The 22,095-nt window shown below is 39.9% G+C and overlaps 1 protein-coding gene and 1 long non-coding RNA gene across 2 annotated transcripts in view; both read right to left on the minus strand.

Annotated features, from left to right (window-relative positions):
* The window catches only part of pcbp2 (poly(rC) binding protein 2), a 28,622-nt gene extending 22,329 nt beyond the window's left edge, over positions 1–6,293 (minus strand). The window contains 2 exon segments of the mRNA XM_034172860.1: positions 5,042–5,162; positions 6,126–6,293. Of these exon segments, the coding sequence (XP_034028751.1) occupies positions 5,042–5,110 (69 nt within the window). The 5' untranslated portion in view covers positions 5,111–5,162; positions 6,126–6,293.
* The window catches only part of LOC117512698, a 589,105-nt gene that overhangs the window by 157,133 nt on the left and 409,877 nt on the right, over positions 1–22,095 (minus strand). The window lies entirely within an intron of this gene.

Consider the following 22,095-nt stretch of genomic DNA (forward strand, 5'->3'; position numbering starts at 1 on the left):
GAAGAGACAGTTCAGTTTTGATGAAATTCTCGATGAATCCCGTCATATCATTCCCTTCAGCTTGCTCCTTTATTCCGTGGATCCGGATGTTGTTTCTGAGGGAAAATGCTTCAAGTGATTCAAGACGAGTTTGAATCTCGTCCTGAAGATCAAGTGTGTAGGATAAAGCATCTTTCACATCCGTGCTGAATTCCTCCATCTCCGTTAACTCGCTCCTCGGTTGCTTGGATTCTGTCTCTCATTTGGTTAACATTGTTCTCCACAATGTTGAGTCTGGAGTTCATTTCTTCCCTGAACTCAAAGAGGTCATTCTTAAGTTGTCCGGTTTTGTGACTGAGTTTTTTTCTGTTTAGGTGTTAATGATGGCTTTCGTTTAGCTTTTCTTTCTTTGTTTCAATTGACATCTCTTGTGTTGGAGCCATGATTCATGTCATTCCACTTGGTGCAACAGCTCTCCAAGGTGTGATCACTCCTTTTTAGATGCAGACTAACAAGCAGATCTGATTTGATGCAGGTGTTAGTTTTTGGGGATGAAAATTTACAGGGTGATTCCTTAATTATTCCTCAGATGAGTGAGTCCATATTTTTTTCCCTCTGCTTGGTCTAAAAAAGTAACCGTTACTAACTACCAACAATTTTTTTTCTTGATTTCTTATAGTGTTTCTTAAAGCCAGAAAGTTCAATCAATCAATCAATTTTATTTATATAGCATCAAAACACAACAAACAGTTGCCCCAAGGCGCTTTATATTGTAAGGCAAGGCCATACAATAATTACGTAAAAACCCCAACGGTCAAAAGGACCCCGTCAGCAAGCACTTGGCGACAGTGGGAAGGAAAAACTCCCTTTTAACAGGAAGAAACCTCCAACAGAACCAGGCTCAGGGAGGGGCAGTCTTCTGCTGGGACTGGTTGGGGCTGAGGAGAGAACCAGGAAAAAGACATGCTGTGGAGGGGGAGCAGAGATAAATCACCTAATGATTAAATGCAGAGTGGTGCATACAGAGCAAAAAGAGAAAGAAACATCAGTGCATCATGGGAACCCCCAGCAGTCTAAGTCTATAGCAGCATAACTAAGGGATGGTTCAGGGTCACCTGATCCAGCCCTAACTATAAGCTTTAGCAAAAGGAAAGTTTTAAGCCTAATCTTAAAAGTAGAGAGGGTGTCTGTCCTCCCTGATCCGAATTGGGAGCTGGTTCCAGAGGAGAGGAGCCTGAAAGCTGAAGGCTCTGCCTCCCATTCTACTCTTACAAACCCTAGGAACTACAAGTAAGCCTGCAGTCTGAGAGCGAAGCGCTCTATTGGGGTGATATGGTACTATGAGGTCCCTAAGATAAGATGGGACCTGATTATTCAAACCTTATAAGTAAGAAGAAGAATTTTAAATTCGATTCTAGAATTAACAGGAAGCCAATGAAGAGAGGCCAATATGGGTGAGATATGCCCTCTCCTTCTACTCCCCGTCAGTACTCTAGCTGCAGCATTTTGAATTAACTGAAGGCTTTTCAGGGAACTTTTAGGACAACCTGATAATAATGAATTACAATAGTCCAGCCTAGAGGAAATAAATGCATGAATTAGTTTTTCAGCATCACTCTGAGACAAGACCGTTCTAATTTTAGAGACATTGCGTAAATGCAAAAAAGCAGTCCTACATATTTGTTTAATATGCGCTTTGAATGACATATCCTGATCAAAAATGACTCCAAGATTTCTCACAGTATTACTAGAGGTCAGGGTAATGCCATCCAGAGTAAGGATCTGGTTAGACACCATGTTTCTAAGATTTGTGGGCCAAGTACAATAACTTCAGTTTTATCTGAGTTTAAAAGCAGGAAATTAGAGGTCCTCCATGTCTTTATGTCTGTAAGACAATCCTGCAGTTTAGCTAATTGGTGTGTGTCCTCTGGCTTCATGGATAGATAAAGCTGGGTATCATCTGCGTAACAATGAAAATTTAAGCAATACCGTCTAATAATACTGCCTAAGGGAAGCATGTATAAAGTGACTAAAATTGGTCCTAGCACAGAACCTTGTGGAACTCCATAATTAACCTTAGTCTGTGAAGAAGATTCCCCATTTACATGAACAAATTGTAATCTATTAGATAAATATGATTCAAACCACCGCAGCGCAGTACCTTTAATACCTATGGCATGCTCTAATCTCTGTAATAAAATTTTATGGTCAACAGTATCAAAAGCAGCACTGAGGTCTAACAGAACAAGCACAGAGATGAGTCCACTGTCTGAGGCCATAAGAAGATCATTTGTAACCTTCACTAATGCTGTTTCTGTACTATGATGAATTCTAAAACCTGACTGAAACTCTTCAAATAGACCATTCCTCTGCAGATGATCAGTTAGCTGTATTACAACTACCCTTTCAAGAATTTTGAGAGAAAAGGAAGGTGGAGATTGGCCTATAATTAGCTAAGATAGCTGGGTCAAGTGATGGCTTTTTAAGTAATGGTTTAATTACTGCCACCTTAAAAGCCTGTGGTACATAGCCAACTAATAAAGATAGATTGATCATATTTAAGATCGAAGCATTAAATAATGGTAGGGCTTCCTTGAGCAGCCTGGTAGGAATGGGGTCTAATAGACATGTTGATGGTTGGATGAAGTAACTATGAAAATAACTCAGAACAATCAGAGAAAGAGTCTAACCAATACCGGCATCACTGAAAGCAGCCAAAGATAACGATACGTCTTTGGGATCGTTATGAGTAATTTTTTTTCTCTAATAGTTAAATTTTATTAGCAAAAAAAGTCATGAAGTCATTACTAGTTAAAGTTAAAGGAATACTCGGCTCAATAGAGCTCTGACTCTTGTCAGCCTGGCTACAGTGCTGAAAAGAAACCTGGGGTTGTTCTTATTTTCTTCAATTAGTGATGAGTAGTAAGATGTCCTAGCTTTACGGAGGGCTTTTTTATAGAGCAACAGACTCTTTTTCCAGGCTAAGTGAAGATCTTCTAAATTAGTGAGACGCCATTTCCTCTCCAACTTACGAGTTATCTGCTTTAAGCTGCGAGATTGAGAGTTATACCACGGAGTCAGGCACTTCTGATTAAAGCTCTCTTTTTCAGAGGAGCTACAGCATCTAAAGTTGTCTTCAATGAGGATGTAAAACTACTGACGAGATACTCTATCTCACTTACAGAGTTTAGGTAGCTACTCTGCACTGTGTTGGTATATGGCATTAGAGAACATAAAGAAGGAATCATATCCTTAAAACCTAGTTACAGCGCTTTCTGAAAGACTTCTAGTGTAATGAAACTTATTCCCAACTGCTGGGTAGTCCATCAGAGTAAATGTAATGTTATTAAGAATGATCAGACAGAAGGGAGTTTTCAGGGAATACTGTTAAGTCTTCAATTTCCATACCATAAGTCAGAACAAGATCTAAGATATGATTAAAGATATGATTGAGCAAAGCCAATTGAGTCTAATAACAGATTAAATGCAGTGTTGAGGCTGTCATTCCTAGCATCTGTGTGGACGTTAAAATCGCCACTATAATTATTTTTATCTGAGCTAAGCACTAAGTCAGACAAAAGGTCTGAAAATTCACAGAGAAACTCACAGTAATGACCAGGAGGACGTTAGATAACAAATAAAACTGGTTTTTGGGACTTCCAATTTGGATGGACAAGACTAAGAGTCAAGCTTTCAAATGAATTAAAGCTCTGTCTGGGTTTTTGATTAATTAATAAGCTGGAATGGAAGATTGGTGCTAATCCTCCGCCTCGGCCCGTGCTACGAGCATTCTGGCAGTTAGTGTGACTCGGGGGTGTTGACTCATTTAAACTAACATATTCATCCTGCTTTAACCAGGTTCTGTAAGGCAGAATAAATCAATGTTGATCATTATTATATCATTTACCAACAGGGACTTAGAAGAGAGAGACCTAATGTTTAATAGACCACATTTAACTGTTTTAGTCTGTGGTGCAGTTGAAGGTGCATATTATTTTTTCTTTTTGAATTTTTATGCTTAAATAGATTTTTGCTGGTTATTGGTGGTCTGGGAGCAGGCACCGTCTCTACGGGGATGGGGTAATGAGGGGATGGCAGGGGGAGAGAAAGTTGCCATTTGAAATGACTTTAGTTTTGTGTCATGTCTGTGATCTGCTTTTTTCTACAAAATTAAACAACTGAATGAACATCCTCCGAGGCCAGTGATTCCATAATTTTTGCCAGGGGTTGTAATACCCTATCAAGTGAGGAAACATGCTTAGTTGCTGAAAATTTGCCTGATAAACCTTCACTACATCCCTCTCCCTGACCAAGTGCCACTGCTGAATCCGAGCAGACACCCCACCAACTAACACAAAGAGACAGAAGAAGACAACCCTAAAATATGACCTATAATCAGACTGCCATTCATTGCTGCTGTTGCAGTGTCCAGCCAGCATGCCAGATGAGAACCTTCTGCTATGTGCCAGGACTGGTCCATGGCTACCACTCCCACAGCCATACGCTATGACAAAAACACCGAAAAGGCGCCAATTTGCGGCCATACTGTTTTTACTAAGTTGTTGTCGAATGAACATGCTATTTTTAGAATCCAAAGCACATGCATTTTGGTTTACATGTCGGACTTCGATAAAATTCCCCAATTTGTTATAAAGTTGGTGTGCTGAAATTTAAATGCAATACCAGTATTTTAATAATAATATATATTTATGTAAGGCTAAAATTCCCCAACATGTTGTAAAGTTGTTGTGCCAAAATTTAAATGTAATACCAGTATTTTAATAATGAAACTTAGGGTGTTTTCGTCAGGGAGAGTGGTCAGATCTATCTCTCCCCTGTGCAAAAACTTACTTCCAGTACCAAGTCATGTATGGACTCCAGAGGGGGCGGGGGGGGAGACAGCTGACAAAGCAAAATAGTAACATTTGCAGCCGGAACAATTCAAGATTTATTTGATAAATGGCTGCTATCTTTGACCAAAGTAGACTGTGATTTGTCAATAGACAAATCGATTACTCAACTAGCAGTTTCACAGCTATTACTGAACCCTGTATACACTCACCTTGCCATGCATGAGTAACCTAATGGTTAAAGTGACATTAAGTCCTCCTTCAACAAGACTTGAATCCATCACTGCAGCTGACGCCAGGCCACTGAACAGTCTTTGGTCACTGGATGAAAGTCTGCAACAAAACAGAAAATGAGGCCATCAAGTAAGTAAGTCCCTTCGGCTGCTCCCTTGTTTGCACTCGGGGTCGCCACAGCAAATCCAAGGTGGATCTGCATGTTGATTTGGAACAGGTTTTACGCCGGATGCCCTTCCTGACGCAACTCCACATTACATGGAGAAATGTGGCAGGGGCGGGATTTGAACCCAGAACCTTCCGAACTGAAACCAAATGAGGCCATCAAGAAAACTAAGAAATAACAAGGACACGTCAGAAAAAAACAAAACAAAAAACCTTGTTTACTATAGAGGTGCAACCGATGCAGAGCAGTGACGTGATTCAGACATTTATGTCGTCAATTTGGAGTGTAATTTGAATCAAATTAGGGAACCACTTCCACAGAATAAGCCGTTTCATTCCAATAACCCTCATAGGGCTGGTCAAGAGTCCACTCATTCAACACAAGGACAATGACCCACTGTTTACCCGAGGCGTCGTCTATTCCCTGGTATTTGACAGCTGTGACGACACACAGAAGCAACTTTTTCTTAACTTGCCCAAATCTTCGCTATTTTCAAGTTACTATGTAACGACTGTAGCAGCAATAAACACGAGCAGTAAAATTAACGCTGCATTTCAGAGACAAAAGCGCAGCTAACAGTGTCACCCAAGTCAGATTTGAAAGCTAACTGTGCTAAAGCTAAATAAATAACACTTCGTGTTTGCTCCACTAATTCCAACATTCTCTGTGTAAAATGTGCATTATCCACCGCAGCTGCCGAGCTTTTCCGCTCGCGATCAGCAAAAATATCTTCGGTAATTTTCCATCTTGTTTGTTATTTTTAGCATCATCTATTCCAGGAAATAGTCCGATCCCGCGGCCTACGAAGCACAGAGGTAACAGCGAGTTATCCTGCCCTTCACTCAAAGAAAATGGTCAAGAAAAACAAAATAACGTAGTGTTTTGGAAAATCTTACCGGCTCCGTCCCTGGAAGTATGTTCAGGGGGTGGGTAGGGTAGAAGGGGAGAGGTTCGGGAGGGAGTTTTAAAAGGATTCGGGGAAGAGGGAAGTGGCACCACTGTTTGATCCGACTCCACTCTTCTGCTTAGCACAAAAGACCAAACGAATTCAACTTTGACCCGCCATCTGCCCGCCTCCAACAGAGCAGCCCCGCCCACTCTGCCTCATGGCTCCTCCCACTAATGGATAATAGTTTTTTAACGTTTTTTTTTCTTTACTCATCCAAAGATGAACATGCATTTCTAAAAACATTTCGTTCGTTGGCTTTTATTTTGGAAAATCCTGCATGTACATAGAATGTTTAACAAGCATAGATTTCCTTGATTGCTTTGACCTATTTACACTGGGATCTACTTGGTCTTTATTATCACCTTCTTGCAAATGTGTTTGTTTTCATTGGGTTCACACTTTTTTTTACACCTTTTTGCATAACAGTTAACATGGATGTCATTCAAGCAGTTCAAACTCCAATGTTTTAACAATGTAAATGACAGGAAACACTTAGATATGACCTGGATATCTACGAAACCACTAAAGCAATTGTAAGAAACTCTTTCACACAAACCTTCAATCAGCAATCAGTCTGTATCTCTCTGGAAAACAATGATCCCTGCCAGCATGGATCAAAGAGGTCAAAGGCAAGAGTGTAAGAGGTGCAAGTAGACGGGCCGCAGAATGTGCTTGGTAACTGTTAGAGCCTTTTGCAAACAAAATCTACAATTTTGGTCAATCGTTTGAATTCATCGGTCACAGTGTCGAAGTGACTGACAGACTTGCATGTTTTGACATGTGAAAAGGTTTTTATAACTGTTTTAGTGTCTTTTGCACCATGTCTTTGCCTTAACTGTTTTGAGAATAGTGCAGGAGATAACAGAATATTGACAGTGGAATTGTTCAAATGGTGATGCAAGCACCAAATTCATCAGAAATACAAATTAGAGACTTTACGCTTTTGAAAAAACTGACTGGCCACTTGAATTTTCAATAGGCAGCCAGGTAGGGGTCAATTGAGGAATTACACATGGATCAAAAATTAAAAATGCTCATATCATATTGAAAACTATACCACATTATTTGTCTGATCATAAAGATTCCAAAAAGGTATAGTTTAGACTATCTACAACTGAATGTTCTGGGGTTATGGGGTAAAAACAGCAAGAATGGTGACAAAGTTCACTTTCAGTTTGTACAGGGGTCAAAAGTTAAAGTTACTCCAATTTTGGTAAAAAGTAGTACAAATTATTGGTTGAATTAATAGGGTTTCAAAAAGGAATAGTTTGCACCATGTGTCATCCTTAGCTATCATGTTATGGGGTAACATAATGTCACATGTCATAGAATCAAATGGATGTTGACATTGTTTGACCTTTACTTTGGAGTCCAAACATTCAACACAGTCAAAACTATTCCATTTATTAATCCTATTAGCTCAACCAATAACACCATGTAACAAATTTTTATTTTTGTTTTGTTCCTGGGTACACAGTGTGTTTTCCTAACCTGTTATGCCTTAAATAAATAGAAAATAGCTGTTATTCCACAGAAACTTTGCTTCTGTGATCAGGACAATGATATTTTGAAATTTGTCTGTTTTCAAGAATATTCTCGATTCGCCTTCACTACTACTGAGTAGTCTTCTAGAATATTCTTTAACTGCTAGAACTGTCCAGAATTTTCTAGAAGTTTCCAAAATTATCTAGAAATTTCAAGAAACTTTTAGAACATAAGCAGTTGAAATATAACAGAAGCCAAGAACAAAAATTGTGTTACATAGTGTAATTTGCATTACCTTTTACCAAAATTGGAGCAACTTTAACTTTTGCAAATTTTTTGCAAATTTATTAAAAATAAAACAAAACAAAAAACTACATCACATGTACATAAGTATTCACAGCTTTTGCCACAAAGCTCAAAATTGAGCTCAGGTGGATCCTGTTTCCACTGATCATCCTTGAGATGTTTCTACAGCTTAATTGGAGTCAGCCTGGGGTAAATTCAGTTGGTTTTACCTGATTTGGAAAGGCACACACCTGTCTGCATATAAGGTCCCACAGTTGACAGTGCATGTCAACATTAGACTGACAGGCTCTGTGGATGTTTTCAAAGCAAAGCTAAAGACCTACTTGTTTACTCTTTATGTTTCTTGAGTTATTTTGCTTTATTTCAACTATTTTTGGTTTGTATCTTACTGTCTGTGTTTGTTTTTACTGCCTGTACAGCACTTTGACTGAAAGCACTTTATACATGAAATTATTATTATTATTATTATTATTATTATTATTATTATTATTATTATTATTATTATTATTATTATTATTATTATTATGTCAGAGCACAAATCAAGCATGAAGTCAAAGGAATTGTCTGTAGACCTGTGAGAGAGGATTGTCTCAAGGCACGAATCTGGGGAAGGGTACAGAAACATTTTTGCTGCTTTGAAGGTCTCAATGAGCACAGTGGCCTCAATCATCCATAAATGGAACAGCTTCGGATCCACCAGGACTCTTTGTAGAGCTGGCTGCCCGTCTAAACTGAGCAATCGAGGGAGAAGGGCCATAGTCATGGAAGGTGACCAAGAACCCGATGGTCACTCTGTCACTAAAAGGCACATGGCAGTCTCCTTGAGTTTGCCAAAAGGCTCCTGAAGGACTCTCAGACCATGAGAAACAAAATTCTCTAGTCTCATGAGACAAAGATTGAACTCTGGCATGAATGCCAGGCTCCATGTTTGGAGGAACCAGGCACCACTCATTGTCTAGCCAATACCATCTCTACAGTGAAGCATGGTGGTGTCAGCATCATGCTGTGGGGATGTGTTTCAGCAGCATGAACTGGGAGACTAGTCAGGACTGAGGGAAAGATTAATGCAGCAATGTACAGAGACATCCTGGATGAAAACCTGCTCCAGAGCACTCTTGACCTCAGAATGGGGTGACTGTTCATCTTTCAGCAGGACAGTGACACTAAGCACACAGCCAAGATATCAAAGGAGTGGCTTCAGGACAACTCTGAATGGTGGTCCTTGAGTGGTCCAGCCAGAAACCAGACCTGAATCTGATTGAACATCTCTGGAGAGATCTGAAAATGTCTGTGCACCGACACTCCCCATCCAACCTGATGGAGCTTGAGAGGTGCTGCAAAGAGGAATGGGCAAAACTGCCTAATGATAAGTGCACCAAGCTTGTGACATTATACTCAAGAAGTCTTGTGGCTTTAATTGCTGCCAAAGGTGCCTCAACAAAGTATTGGGCATAGGGTGTGAATACTTATGTATATGTGAATTCTTAGTATGTATTTCATTATTAATAAATTAGCAAAAAATAAAAAAACGTTTTTTCATGCTGTCATTATGGGGTGTTGTGAGTATAATTTTAAGGGAAAAAAATAATTTACTCAATTTTGGAATAAGGCTGTAACATAACAAAATGTGGCAAAAGTGAAGCACTGTGAATACTTTCTGGATGCACCATATTTGACAACTGAGATAAAACAATTAAGAAAATCTGTAATATACATGGCCAGGTTAATTAAGATACTAAAATGTAAAACCTCACAATAAAACCATTTGCTGTTTTTGTACCTTTTTTAATATTTAGAGGTGCACTGTTACTGTTACCAAGAGAAAATTAGCCTTATTTTACATGAATAAATGAGTTAGTGGATACAGCTTTGCAGTTACTTGTAAATCCAAAAGATGGCGCTATAGAGATGTGAGTGGTTATGAGTTTCTTGCGTAACAAAAATAAATATCTTGAATTTTCACAAATCCCATCTAAAAATGTTTGAAGAAATTTTAATCCATGTCAATGTAATACTTGGGCATATAAACAAAAGAGTCATAGATGAAGCAACATTCTAAGTTTATCTGAATTTGAGGCAGTAATGAAATGTAAATTCTTTTTCTGTAAATTTTCTAACTGCTGCTGAGTTGTGTAAAAAGACAGGGCTGTACAAAGGTTTTAGTCACATTTAATGCAACTAAAAATGAACAAGCTGCTACATTTCAAATACTTATAAATGAGCGTGTGATCACTTTTCATATTTAAAAGCCCATCATTGCTTTTAGGTGATTAAATGTATGTTGTTCTTTTTTAGATGGTGTCTTGTAATTTGTTAAAAAATAGTACTGTATTTAATGTCATTTTATGATGGTGTTATTCTTTAGTGATTGTCAAGAGCTGTTTTTGTGTTATGCTTATATCAGTAAATGTACAATTAAAAGTATATTTCAAAATTAACTTGATAAATGATTTGTTTCTTCAATGAAATAGAAAAACACATTCAAATAATTTCATTCAATAACATTTCAATATTTCATTGAATGAAATATTGAAATGTTGTTGAAATGAAATAAATGTTGAAATGTTTTTATGTCAAAATCCAAAACATCAAACTTCATATTCTTGAGAGTCCTTTACACAGTACCCTATATACATTAAATAACTCTACACTAATTAATCATGTTTCCTCAGTGTGCTGTATATTTCAGTGTTTCTTTGGATTTCTTAAAACTCTTTGAGGAAGTTCACGGTGGCTTGTGCCTTTTGCTGTAAACATGCAACTCTGTCTTTTGATGATGATTGAAAGCCTAACATTCTATATTATAATAGCCAAGTGGCTTTTGTGTGTGTGTGTGCGTGTGTATGGCTTCAATCATGCAAAAGCCGAGGAGAGCTGACATTTGCCATTTGGTATGCTTATGCATTTTGGGTCAAGGATGACGCTGCAAAAACAGAAAGTTGATAGAACAAATATTTTTGGACAAATTATCAATTTCAGCTAACCAGTAAACAATGGACCTTGTGCTGCAATGCACCATGGGAGTTTGGGGTTACAAATGTTATCTTGATTCATGTTAGTTTAATGGTGTTGTTAGTGTTATTGATTTATTGTGTTTTTGTAGTTCAATTGATTTAGTCAGTTTAGTTAAGTGTTATGTTGCTCTTACCATGAGTGAGTTAAGTGTCATGTTGTGTACTGGTTTTAAGGTCTTCTGTCACCATCTTTTTTTGTCAAATTAACAGCACCTGCTTACAACAGCTGTGCATGCATGTGTGCAATTTTGATCACAAACTGTGGACAGCTAACATTTGCCACTTGGTATGCTTATGTATTTTGGGTCAAGGATGAATGCTGCGAAAATGGAACGTTGATAGGAGTAATATTTTTGGAGAAGCTATGGATACTAGCTAACAAACAATGGATGTTGCCAACTACTTTCTGGACTCACACAGCATTCCAGCAGAGGGCAGTAAGTCATAAAAGTGTGAGTGCAGTGATTGATTTTATTTAATAGGTTCAATGTAAGTACATAATATAATTGTAAATACGTTAAAAATACATGGATGACACAAAGTCAATCAATCAATCAATCAATTTTATTTTTATATAGCGCCAAATCACAACAAACAGTTGCCCCAAGGCGCTTTATATTGTAAGGCAAGGCCATACAATAATTATGTAAAACCCCAACGGTCAAAACGACCCCCTGTGAGCAAGCACTTGGCTACAGTGGGAAGGAAAAACTCCCTTTAACAGGAAGAAACCTCCAGCAGAACCAGGCTCAGGGAGGGGCAGTCTTCTGCTGGGACTGGTTGGGGCTGAGGGAGAGAACCAGGAAAAAGACATGCTGTGGAGGGGAGCAGAGATCGATCACTAATGATTAAATGCAGAGTGGTGCATACAGAGCAAAAAGAGAAAGAAACAGTGCATCATGGGAACCCCCCAGCAGTCTGCGTCTATAGCAGCATAACTAAGGGATGGTTCAGGGTCACCTGATCCAGCCCTAACTATAAGCTTTAGCAAAAAGGAAAGTTTTAAGCCTAATCTTAAAAGTAGAGAGGGTGTCTGTCTCCCTGATCTGAATTGGGAGCTGGTTCCACAGGAGAGGAGCCTGAAAGCTGAATGAAAATTTAAGCAATACCGTCTAATAATACTGCCTAAGGGAAGCATGTATAAAGTGAATAAAATTGGTCCTAGCACAGAACCTTGTGGAACTCCATAATTAACTTTAGTCTGTGAAGAAGATTCCCCATTTACATGAACAAATTGTAATCTATTAGACAAATATGATTCAAACCACCGCAGCGCAGTGCCTTTAATACCTATGGCATACTCTAATCTCTGTAATAAAATTTTATGGTCAACAGTATCAAAAGCAGCACTGAGGTCTAACAGAACAAGCACAGAGATGAGTCCACTGTCCGAAGCCATAAGAAGATCATTTGTAACCTTCACTAATGCTGTTTCTGTACTATGATGAATTCTAAAACCTGACTGAAACTCTTCAAATAGACCATTCCTCTGCAGATGATCAGTTAGCTGTTTTACAACTACCTTTTCAAGAATTTTTGAGAGAAAATGTTGTGTGGGCCGCTGAAGAGGAGGTACTGCTGGCCCACCACCACCAGAGGGCACCCTGCCTGGAGTGCGGGCTCCAGGCACCAGAGGGCGCTGCCGCCTCACAGGAGTAGCCGGGGTGACAGCTGACACTCATCACCTATGACAGCTGTCACCACTCATCTGATCAGCATCGGTATATCAGCAAGACGTCATCTCCACCTCTTTGCCGAGATATCGTTCTACCTGGAAGGTAACATACCTCAGCTAACTGTGTGACAGTATTCTTTGTAACTTTGTGCATTGTATCGTGGACTACTTTTCCAACGAGAGGTGGAGGTAGCTTTCCTGCCATACGGATTCCTGGGTGCAAACGCGCCCTCATTTAATTGCTTTTTGTTCCTCGCCAGCAGTACCAGGTCCGACATGCGGAGGCAGTGGCCACCTGGGAGTTCGGGACTTGGCGGCTCCAGTATTCCCGGGGTCTGGTGGCGGAGGAAATCGTGTGGTTCCGGTTCTGCTTTGGACAGGCGTCTCCTATCTTCGAGCCTGCCCACACGACACCTTTGTGAATTGACTTTTGTCTATTGTTGTAATCTGTTGTATTTGTTGTGCACATTCACAACAGTAAAGTGTTGTTATTTGACCTACTCCATTGTTCGTTCATTTGCGCCCCCTGTTGTGGGTCCGTGTACCTACACTTTCCCAACAGAAAAGGAAGGATGGAGATTGGCCTATAATTAGCTAAGATAGCTGGGTCAAGTGATGGCTTTTTAAGTAATGGTTTAATTACTGCAACCTTAAAAGCCTTCAGTACATAGCCAACCAACAAAGATAGAATTGGTCCTAGCACAGAACCTTGTGGAACTCCATAATTAACCTTAGTCTGTGAAGAAGATTCCCCATTTACATGAACAAATTGTAATCTATTAGATAAATATGATTCAAACCACCGCAGCGCAGTGCCTTTAATACCTATGGCATGCTCTAATCTCTGTAATAAAATTTTATGCTCAACAGTATCAAAAGCAGCACTGAGGTCTAACAGAACAAGCACAGAGATGAGTCCACTGTCTGAGGCCATAAGAAGATCATTTGTAACCTTCACTAATGCTGTTTCTGTACTATGATGAATTCTAAAACCTGACTGAAACTCTTCAAATAGACCATTCCTCTGCAGATGATCAGTTAGCTGTTTTACAACTACCCTTTCAAGAATTTCTGAGAGAAAAGGAAGGTTGGAGATTGGCCTATAATTAGCTAAGATAGCTGGGTCAAGTGATGGCTTTTTAAGTAATGGTTTAATTACTGCCACCTTAAAAGCCTGTGGTACATAGCCAACTAATAAAGATAGATTGATCATATTTAAGATCGAAGCATTAAATAATGGTAGGGCTTCCTTGAGCAGCCTGGTAGGAATGGGGTCTAATAGACATGTTGATGGTTTGGATGAAGTAACTAATGAAAATAACTCAGACAGAACAATCTGAGAGAAAGAGTCTAACCAAATACCGGCATCACTGAAAGCAGCCAAAGATAACGATACGTCTTTGGGATGGTTATGAGTAATTTTTTCTCTAATAGTTCAAATTTTATTAGCAAAAAAAGTCATGAAGTCATTACTAGTTAAAGTTAAAGGAATACTCGGCTCAATAGAGCTCTGACTCTTTGTCAGCCTGGATACAGTGCTGAAAAGAAACCTGGGGTTGTTCTTATTTTCTTCAATTAGTGATGAGTAGTAAGATGTCCTAGCTTTACGGAGGGCTTTTTTATAGAGCAGTAGACTCTTTTTCCAGGCTAAGTGAAGATCTTCTAAATTAGTGAGACGTCATTTCCTCTCCAACTTACGGGTTATCTGCTTTAAGCTGCGAGTTTGTGAGTTATACCACGGAGTCAGGCGCTTCTGATTTAAAGCTCTCTTTTTCAGAGGAGCTACAGCATCCAAAGTTGTCTTCAATGAGGATGTAAAACTATTGACGAGATACTCTATCTCACTTACAGAGTTTAGGTAGCTACTCTGCACTGTGTTGGTATATGGCATTAGAGAACATAAAGAAGGAATCATATCCTTAAACCTAGTTACAGCGCTTTCTGAAAGACTTCTAGTGTAATGAAACTTATTCCCCACTGCTGGGTAGTCCATCAGAGTAAATGTAAATGTTATTAAGAAATGATCAGACAGAAGGGAGTTTTCAGGGAATACTGTTAAGTCTTCAATTTCCATACCATAAGTCAGAACAAGATCTAAGATATGATTAAAGTGGTGGGTGGACTCATTTACTTTTTGAGCAAAGCCAATTGAGTCTAATAATAGATTAAATGCAGTGTTGAGGCTGTCATTCTCAGCATCTGTGTGGATGTTAAAATCGCCCACTATAATTATCTTATCTGAGCTAAGCACTAAGTCAGACAAAAGGTCTGAAAATTCACAGGGAAACTCACAGTAACGACCAGGAGGACGATAGATAATAACAAATAAAACTGGTTTTTGGGACTTCCAATTTGGATGGACAAGACTAAGAGTCAAGCTTTCAAATGAATTAAAGCTAGAGCACAATAGCTGCTAATTAGAGCTATTGTTTAGTCACTAGCCTATAGCAGTCTGCCTCTCAGTAGGAGGGGTCTGGTTAGGTTTAAAACTCCAGCTTTTGTTGGCTTCTGTTCATTCGTCTCTACAAGAGTCAGACAGAAGTCAGACATCCAGAGCAAGAATTTTAGCTGAGGAAGCTTCTGCGATTTGAAGCAAAACGTCCTCGCGTCAAGCAACCCAGTCCAGTCGAAGATTCAAGCTTCTCTCCTTTCCTTACCACTGTTGCTCTGGGGGTTGGTAAGGTTAGACCTTACCTGTGTGAAGCGCTTTGAGGCAACTCTGTTGTGATTCGGCGCTATATAAATGAAAATGAATTGAAAATTGAAAAATTGAAATAACCAATTTATAAATACATTACGACAGTAAATTAACAGGAAATAAAAGTGTTGAACTTGAGCTCCTCTTCTAAAAACTGTTGAGGTCTAAGATTTTAAAAACATTCTGGACTCACACCCCATTCCAACTCATCATAGAAAATTTGCATAATTTATTACCACCCTTGGAAAATGTCAGCTACCTATTTTATAAACACTACCCAGTCTAGAGCCTGTGCCTCCCCAAGGTCAACACATTTGTAATGATTTAAAAGTGGAATTACTGATACAAAATATGACGCTGGACAAATGGAATGCCTCAGTAATTCACCTTGTAACCTGATCAATATTAACTTAATTTTTTTGTGTTTGTTCTGTTTTTTGTTGTTGTTTTTTCACTGAGCCTGTGTGATTGATGTCTTTTGCCTTCATGACAGATTGCTTTATGTTGTGCAAACGTTTGTACCTTTGTGCTAAATGACAACAATATAAACAAAATTCTGCATTGGAGAGCAAAAACTCTGTGATCATAAATACACTGTTATTTTACAGTAGTGTTGGGACATAATGGCACAGTAGAACCCTGTCACCATGTGTTTATGCTCTGATTGACAGGTTATTGTTTTTCTGGCATGACCTCACTGTGCACATGCTCATTAACCATGTGCACGTCAAGGCTTCAGGAACACAATTAGTGAATGGAATAGATGTTGTGCACCATCTTTTATGATCATGTTATTCTTCAGTGATTGTTGAGAGCTGTTTTTGTATTATGCTTATAGTATCAGTGAAAAGGATATAAAAGGATGTCAGCAATCCTGAACAGATTCATAAAAAAGTATCTGTCTTATCTTTGATCAAAGTCTCTTTGATTCTAATTTCACCAATGAGGGTTAAAGTTCAGCAATATGATCAAAGATTACTGATCAGGATCAAGGATCAGGATTAGAATCACACATCAGCAATCAAAAACAAAGGTGAATGTTCACAATCTTATGATTATTTAGCCTTAAGTGATATAGATCTGGTATGCAAAATGGATTTTTGGACAGCAGTGTTCCAATAAAAACCCAATGAAAAAGTATTGGAATTTGTATTGGATTGTAACATAAAATGGGACTGTGGGAGTCTTTAGTGGGGGAGATAAGACACCCTACTTTGCCCCCAACTAAACCAAACCAACTTTTTCAGTTTCCGTAGATCCCTGGTCCCAACCTGGGGTCCAAGACACTCTCCGAGCAGCAACAAAGCAGTAAAAATACTCTGTAAGAAACAAGTTTTAGGTCATAATACATACATATGTGCTATGTCCTAAACCTAACCCTTGCCTCATCCTAGCAAGTGTTTCTGAACATTAAATGCAAAACATGCATTGTGCACACAACAATATGCTGTTCTGTCAATTGAATGTGGGATGGCATGATGGCTTAGTGGTTAGCACTGTTCCCTCACAGCAAGACGGTCCTGGGATCTCTTCCTGCCTGGTCCTTTCTGTGTGGAGTTCCTCCCACCTCCAAAGCAGGCGAATTGGAAACTTTAAATTGACCCTTAATGTGATTGCATGGGATTATGACAGACTGGTGTCCTGTCTACAGTGTTCCACACCTCTCACCCAGTCAGGGGGGAGGCATGGGGAAAATAAGGAGAATGATTCGCTGGGCCCATGATTGACAGGGCCCCAGAGAGGCCCCTAAGACAATGGCACTTAATAATAAACTTACAATCACACATATATTTGATTTACAATGTATTGGTAACATTAAGTTTAATTGTTTTGGAAAAACTTCTCAGCGCCCACGTAAAAGCGTAAGATAGTTCAGTTCACTTGCTCCATCAGACAGCTGCAGAGCCTAACTTTTCACATACAGAGAGTGTAGGCAGAGACGGCAGGCAAAAAAAGAAAAGTAAAAAGCTCAGACAGGAGAACTTTCTTTCTGTAGTAATGATATTGTTTTGTCTTGTCTAGTGTACTATACACATATTCAAATAAACAAACTTGAACTTGAACTTGAGAAAGAAGTCACAGCATGTCACAGAGTTCTTTCATAGGCAAGGTGAGTGGTTCATCTGATGGAAAGTTCTGGAACATTAGCCTGTTGTCTGTTCCTAACTTTGTCCATAGTTTATAAGATAGCTCACTTTTCTCCCCATATTAACTCATATTTCTGAAGAAAACTCTGGATTTATTGGTTTATTGAAATAATCAATGCAGGCAAACATTTTGCAAGCTGCTCTGCTCAAAAAAATGATGCATGTTCCAAACAAACACACCAGGAGCAGCAGAAAAAAATTGTGTCCGGCTAATGGGGGCACCAGGGAAGAAATTTCCCTGACGGCCCTGCACCGAGTGATGGCTGCGATAGGTGCCATCTTGCCTGTAACTCTTATTTGCAATAAACGGGTATAAGAAATTAATGAAGTGTATGCTGCAATTTGCCAGTGCAAGTTCTCCTTTATGTCAAATTTAGTTTGAATATCTGAAATAGTTAGGCCCACTATTTCAGATAGTGGGCAGCACGGTGGCTTAGTAGTAAGCATGGTTGCCTAACAGTATGGTCATGGGATCGATTCCCACCTGTGGCCTTTTTGTGTGGAGTCTGCATATTCTCCCTGTGTTTGCGTGGGTTCTTTCCAGGTGCTCCGGCTTTCTCTCACACCCACAGACAGAACAAATATTTTTTCTGCATGACCTGAAACTTAGAAAGTTAGAAACTTAGAAAGTTAGAGACAGTTAGAGAAAGTTAGAGACAGTTAGAAACTTTAAATTATCTGTAGGTATGCGTGCGGGGGTGAATGTGTTTGTTTGTCTATATGTGGTCCTGCGACAGACTGGCATCCTGCTCAGTCTGTCCTGGCCAGTCAGTTTGTAGCCCACCTCATGAAGTATGACTGCTGGGATAGGCTCCAGTCCCTTGTGACTCTTAAATTGGAGTAAGTGCGATCTGAAATAGTTTATTATATGATATATACAAAAACAGTCTGTACGTCTATTATTTTAATACAAACTAATGACATCATTTACATTGCTGTTCCCATGAATCCTGGTTATTTCATGCATTTCAAATCACACTGTGCTCCCATTTCTGACCTCCACACTGTCAGAAATCACATTCACCTGCTATGAAACCACTTTGATTTTCCAAAAACATGTTTCAAAAACAAACAAACAACAACAACAAAAAAAACCACATGGAGCACTGCTTGAAATTTGGGGCCAGATTTAGAAAGATGGCATCCTTTTTAAAACAGAAATGGAACAGGTTTGCCTTCAAACATGCACGTGCACAGAAAAGCTGAAGTAGCACGTAAAGCATTGAGTTGCAGTGTGCAGAATCACATTGTTTGCATGAAGAGTGATCAGTGAGAACTGATAGGTGCAGGTTTGACTTCTGATTGAAAATATCAAGAGGGAAATACTGTATATGCATAAAAAGTATTTAAAAAAAACTGAGCAACAGTGTTTAGTCATAACAAAAGATATCTAATTAGCACAAACTAATTTCTTTGATGTAAGAGCAATCATTGGGAGTGGGATTATACAGAGGAGAGGAGCTGCAGGCTCTTTGGCTTTGCCAATCAGCACATGGTCTCTCTGGCCTTTAATGTGTCTCTCTGTGTCAAGCAAATGCTTACATAATCATCTGCTTATTCGAATCTGCACATCTTTCTCAGAGTTTTGGTCCAATGAAGTGTCTTGCCTTTTTCTGCTTTTAATCTCCACCATTAGGCCTCTTCTGGCTGGCTTTTACCTAGTTTTTATGGTTTTATGTTTCTGCTGTTTTTAATTTCTCTGTTCTTATGTGAAGCACTTTGTGATTTCTATTTTGAAAGGTGCTATATAAATAAACCTTACTTACTTACTTCTGTGTTCTTCCAGTGCTTCTGTCTGACATTCCCAAAGCACTCTCTCCCTCTGTCCCAAACGTCTTCTTTCCTCGGGTGATAATTAAATGCTGCATGGAGTGTATGAAAAAATAAAAATCTTCTTGTCCACATATATATACTTGCATTGTAGACTGTGAAAGACCATTTAATGCTCACAATGCAGTAATCCTATGGTGGTTGTTAACACCTCCAAATTAAGAGTCTAGCAAATGCAGAAAACACAAATACAAAAACACCTGCATAAATTCAACAACAAGGACTTGCATGAAAATAACACCTGCTAATGCAGAGAACATATTTGTAACCTATATTGTAATCCAATTACATTTTTTCTGCAAATCTGATTGGTTAATCGTGTGAGATTTCAGACTACATAATATCTGGGTAACGGTGGCAAAATATTTGACCGTTTCACATTTGGATGTATTACTCCGCGCCCTGACCGGTGTTCTGACGAGATGTCATTCCTGTTGAATGTCATTCCTGTCCTCCGTGCAACTGTGCATGCGCAATATTGTCAGGACGCGGAACTGTCAATTTATGCCACAAGACGCACAATTTGACAGAACACCGGCTGCGTGCGCTGCTAGCTGAGAGTGAGAGGAAGTTGCGTACTGCCACCGCCGAAATGGGTGAATTTAAGCTACCATACAAAAGTATTGATGTGGATTCTGATACAGAATTACGTACATTTCACATTTGATGGATTACTCTGCGCCCTGACCGTTGTTGGAGCGACGCTGCCTCACGGTAAGCCTGGTCGACCAAATTACGTACAGAAAAATAAACCTTGCAATGAATGGAATTGGATTCGAATGGGAATAACTCCCTTGTGTCTGATGTTTTGCAGACGTTCATGCTGTTACAATCGGAAACTCCTTTTTACCATTTTACCTCAAAAAGAGCTTTTTTTTAAAGCTCAATTTGCAACCATATAACCAGCATGAACGTCCGCAAATCATCAGACACAACAGGGTTATTCCCCAATTAACACGTCTGCTGCAAATGTACATAAAGCATGCAAAACCACAGGTGCGTTGCAAATAACCACAACACAACAGAAGTACCACCTCAGTAAGTGAACCAGAAACTGATTCACCTTTTTTGTTTTTTGGCAGGAGGGATTTTTTGATAAAGATTTGTGGCACTGATGTGCTTTTGCATGATTATACAAATAGACAGAAGACATAACTTCCTGTGCTGCAGATCTGCTGCAAATGATCAACAAAAGCTGACTCTGAGCCAGAAAGTGAAGTGTCCAATTAGTCATTCATGAGAGCAAAAATATTTGTTGTGCAAAAATAAACAGAAATTATGCAATCTGATGTGGTGTATAAAGATTGGTATCGCAGACCAGAGGGTCCTCCCCTAAAAAGCAGCCACTGGCGTTTAGGAGGATTTGCGGATGGAATGTGCACAAAAGTGGCCCACATCCGCCAAACAACCGCAATAACCGTGTAACATTCCTGTATGAGTCGGCCGCCATCCGCAACACGTCCGTGATCATCCGCAGAGGCACGCATGTCCGCAGCCAGGATTTTTGAGCGGCTCAAAAATCCTGCTGCGGATGAGATCCGCATCACTGCCTGAACACATACTGAAGACATACGCAGGACATACACAACGCACCGCATATCCCCTGTCATCCGCTGATATCCGCAACCGACGGGTTGGTGCAGCTTGGCGGCGGACCGGGACAGCATGCAGAACAAATATGATGCGTGCCCAGCACGGCCACATCACCATCGCAAATGGTATGTCGCGCATACAGACAGAGTGGGCACGGGTGAAGCGAGTGCATCACGGCCGCTGTGCCCCTCATGTGGGCGCCTCCGCGGTCGCCTTCGCTTCTGTTCCCTGTTATAGCCGCTTTTCTTCCTCACGTATTCGCTGATCCACCCCGGGACATTTGTCATTTCCGCCCACCTTTATTGCGGACGCTCAGCTTTTGTCTCCTCATTTCATGCGCAAATCCTAAACGCCAGTGGGACAGAGCCCTAAGACAGAGTTACTTCACCCAAAGCGATCAAATGGATTAATGAGATTATTAACCATCAGATGACAAGGTAAAACCTCTTAAATCATTCTAAAGTCAGTTTTAAGCAGAAACAAGGCGATACTCGGTGGTACTTTGAAATGATCGATGCGCAGTGAACGCATCAGCTAGCAGCTCGTGTAGCCGCGGTGCTCTGATTGCTTCCTCCGTCTTTTGTGATGAAATAATGCTGAATTTATGTGGAAATCGTTGTACAACATCTTCAGATATCTGTCGCTGAGATAGATGATGACTGGAGCGCAGTTTGAAGCAGAAACAAGGTGATAAATTGTTGAAATACTGCCGACACTCTGAAATGATGTATGCGCAGTGAAGGCAGGGCGGGCCAATTTTTAGGGGGGACCATTCGGTCGACGACACCCTGGCAGTTGCAATCCTTTTGTGAAGTGCCTGGGGGAGGGAGTGTTCACAGTCCAGTCTTTCTGGGGGCAGAGGACAGAGAGGGTGAGCAGGGAGAGAGTTCTGGGATGGGAGAAGAGGACGTGATGTGTGGTTATGTGAGAAAGTAGCACTGACATACATTTTCAACACAACTTTGGGAAATGTGGACAGATCTGTTAACTCACTACAGCAGAGCTGCAGAGATGCACACTGGGACTGAATTCTGTCTGCAGGGGTGTGAACAGAACAAAAAGTCTATATGACAACTGCACCATCATGGCCTTTGCACAGCCTTGCGGGGTAACAACGAGAGGTGACATGTGCCCTCCTAAACTGTTTGGTCAGGAACCAGAAAGGATGC

Source organism: Thalassophryne amazonica, chromosome 6 (assembly GCF_902500255.1).
Source record: "Thalassophryne amazonica chromosome 6, fThaAma1.1, whole genome shotgun sequence".
Classification (NCBI taxonomy): Eukaryota; Metazoa; Chordata; class Actinopteri; order Batrachoidiformes; family Batrachoididae; genus Thalassophryne; species Thalassophryne amazonica.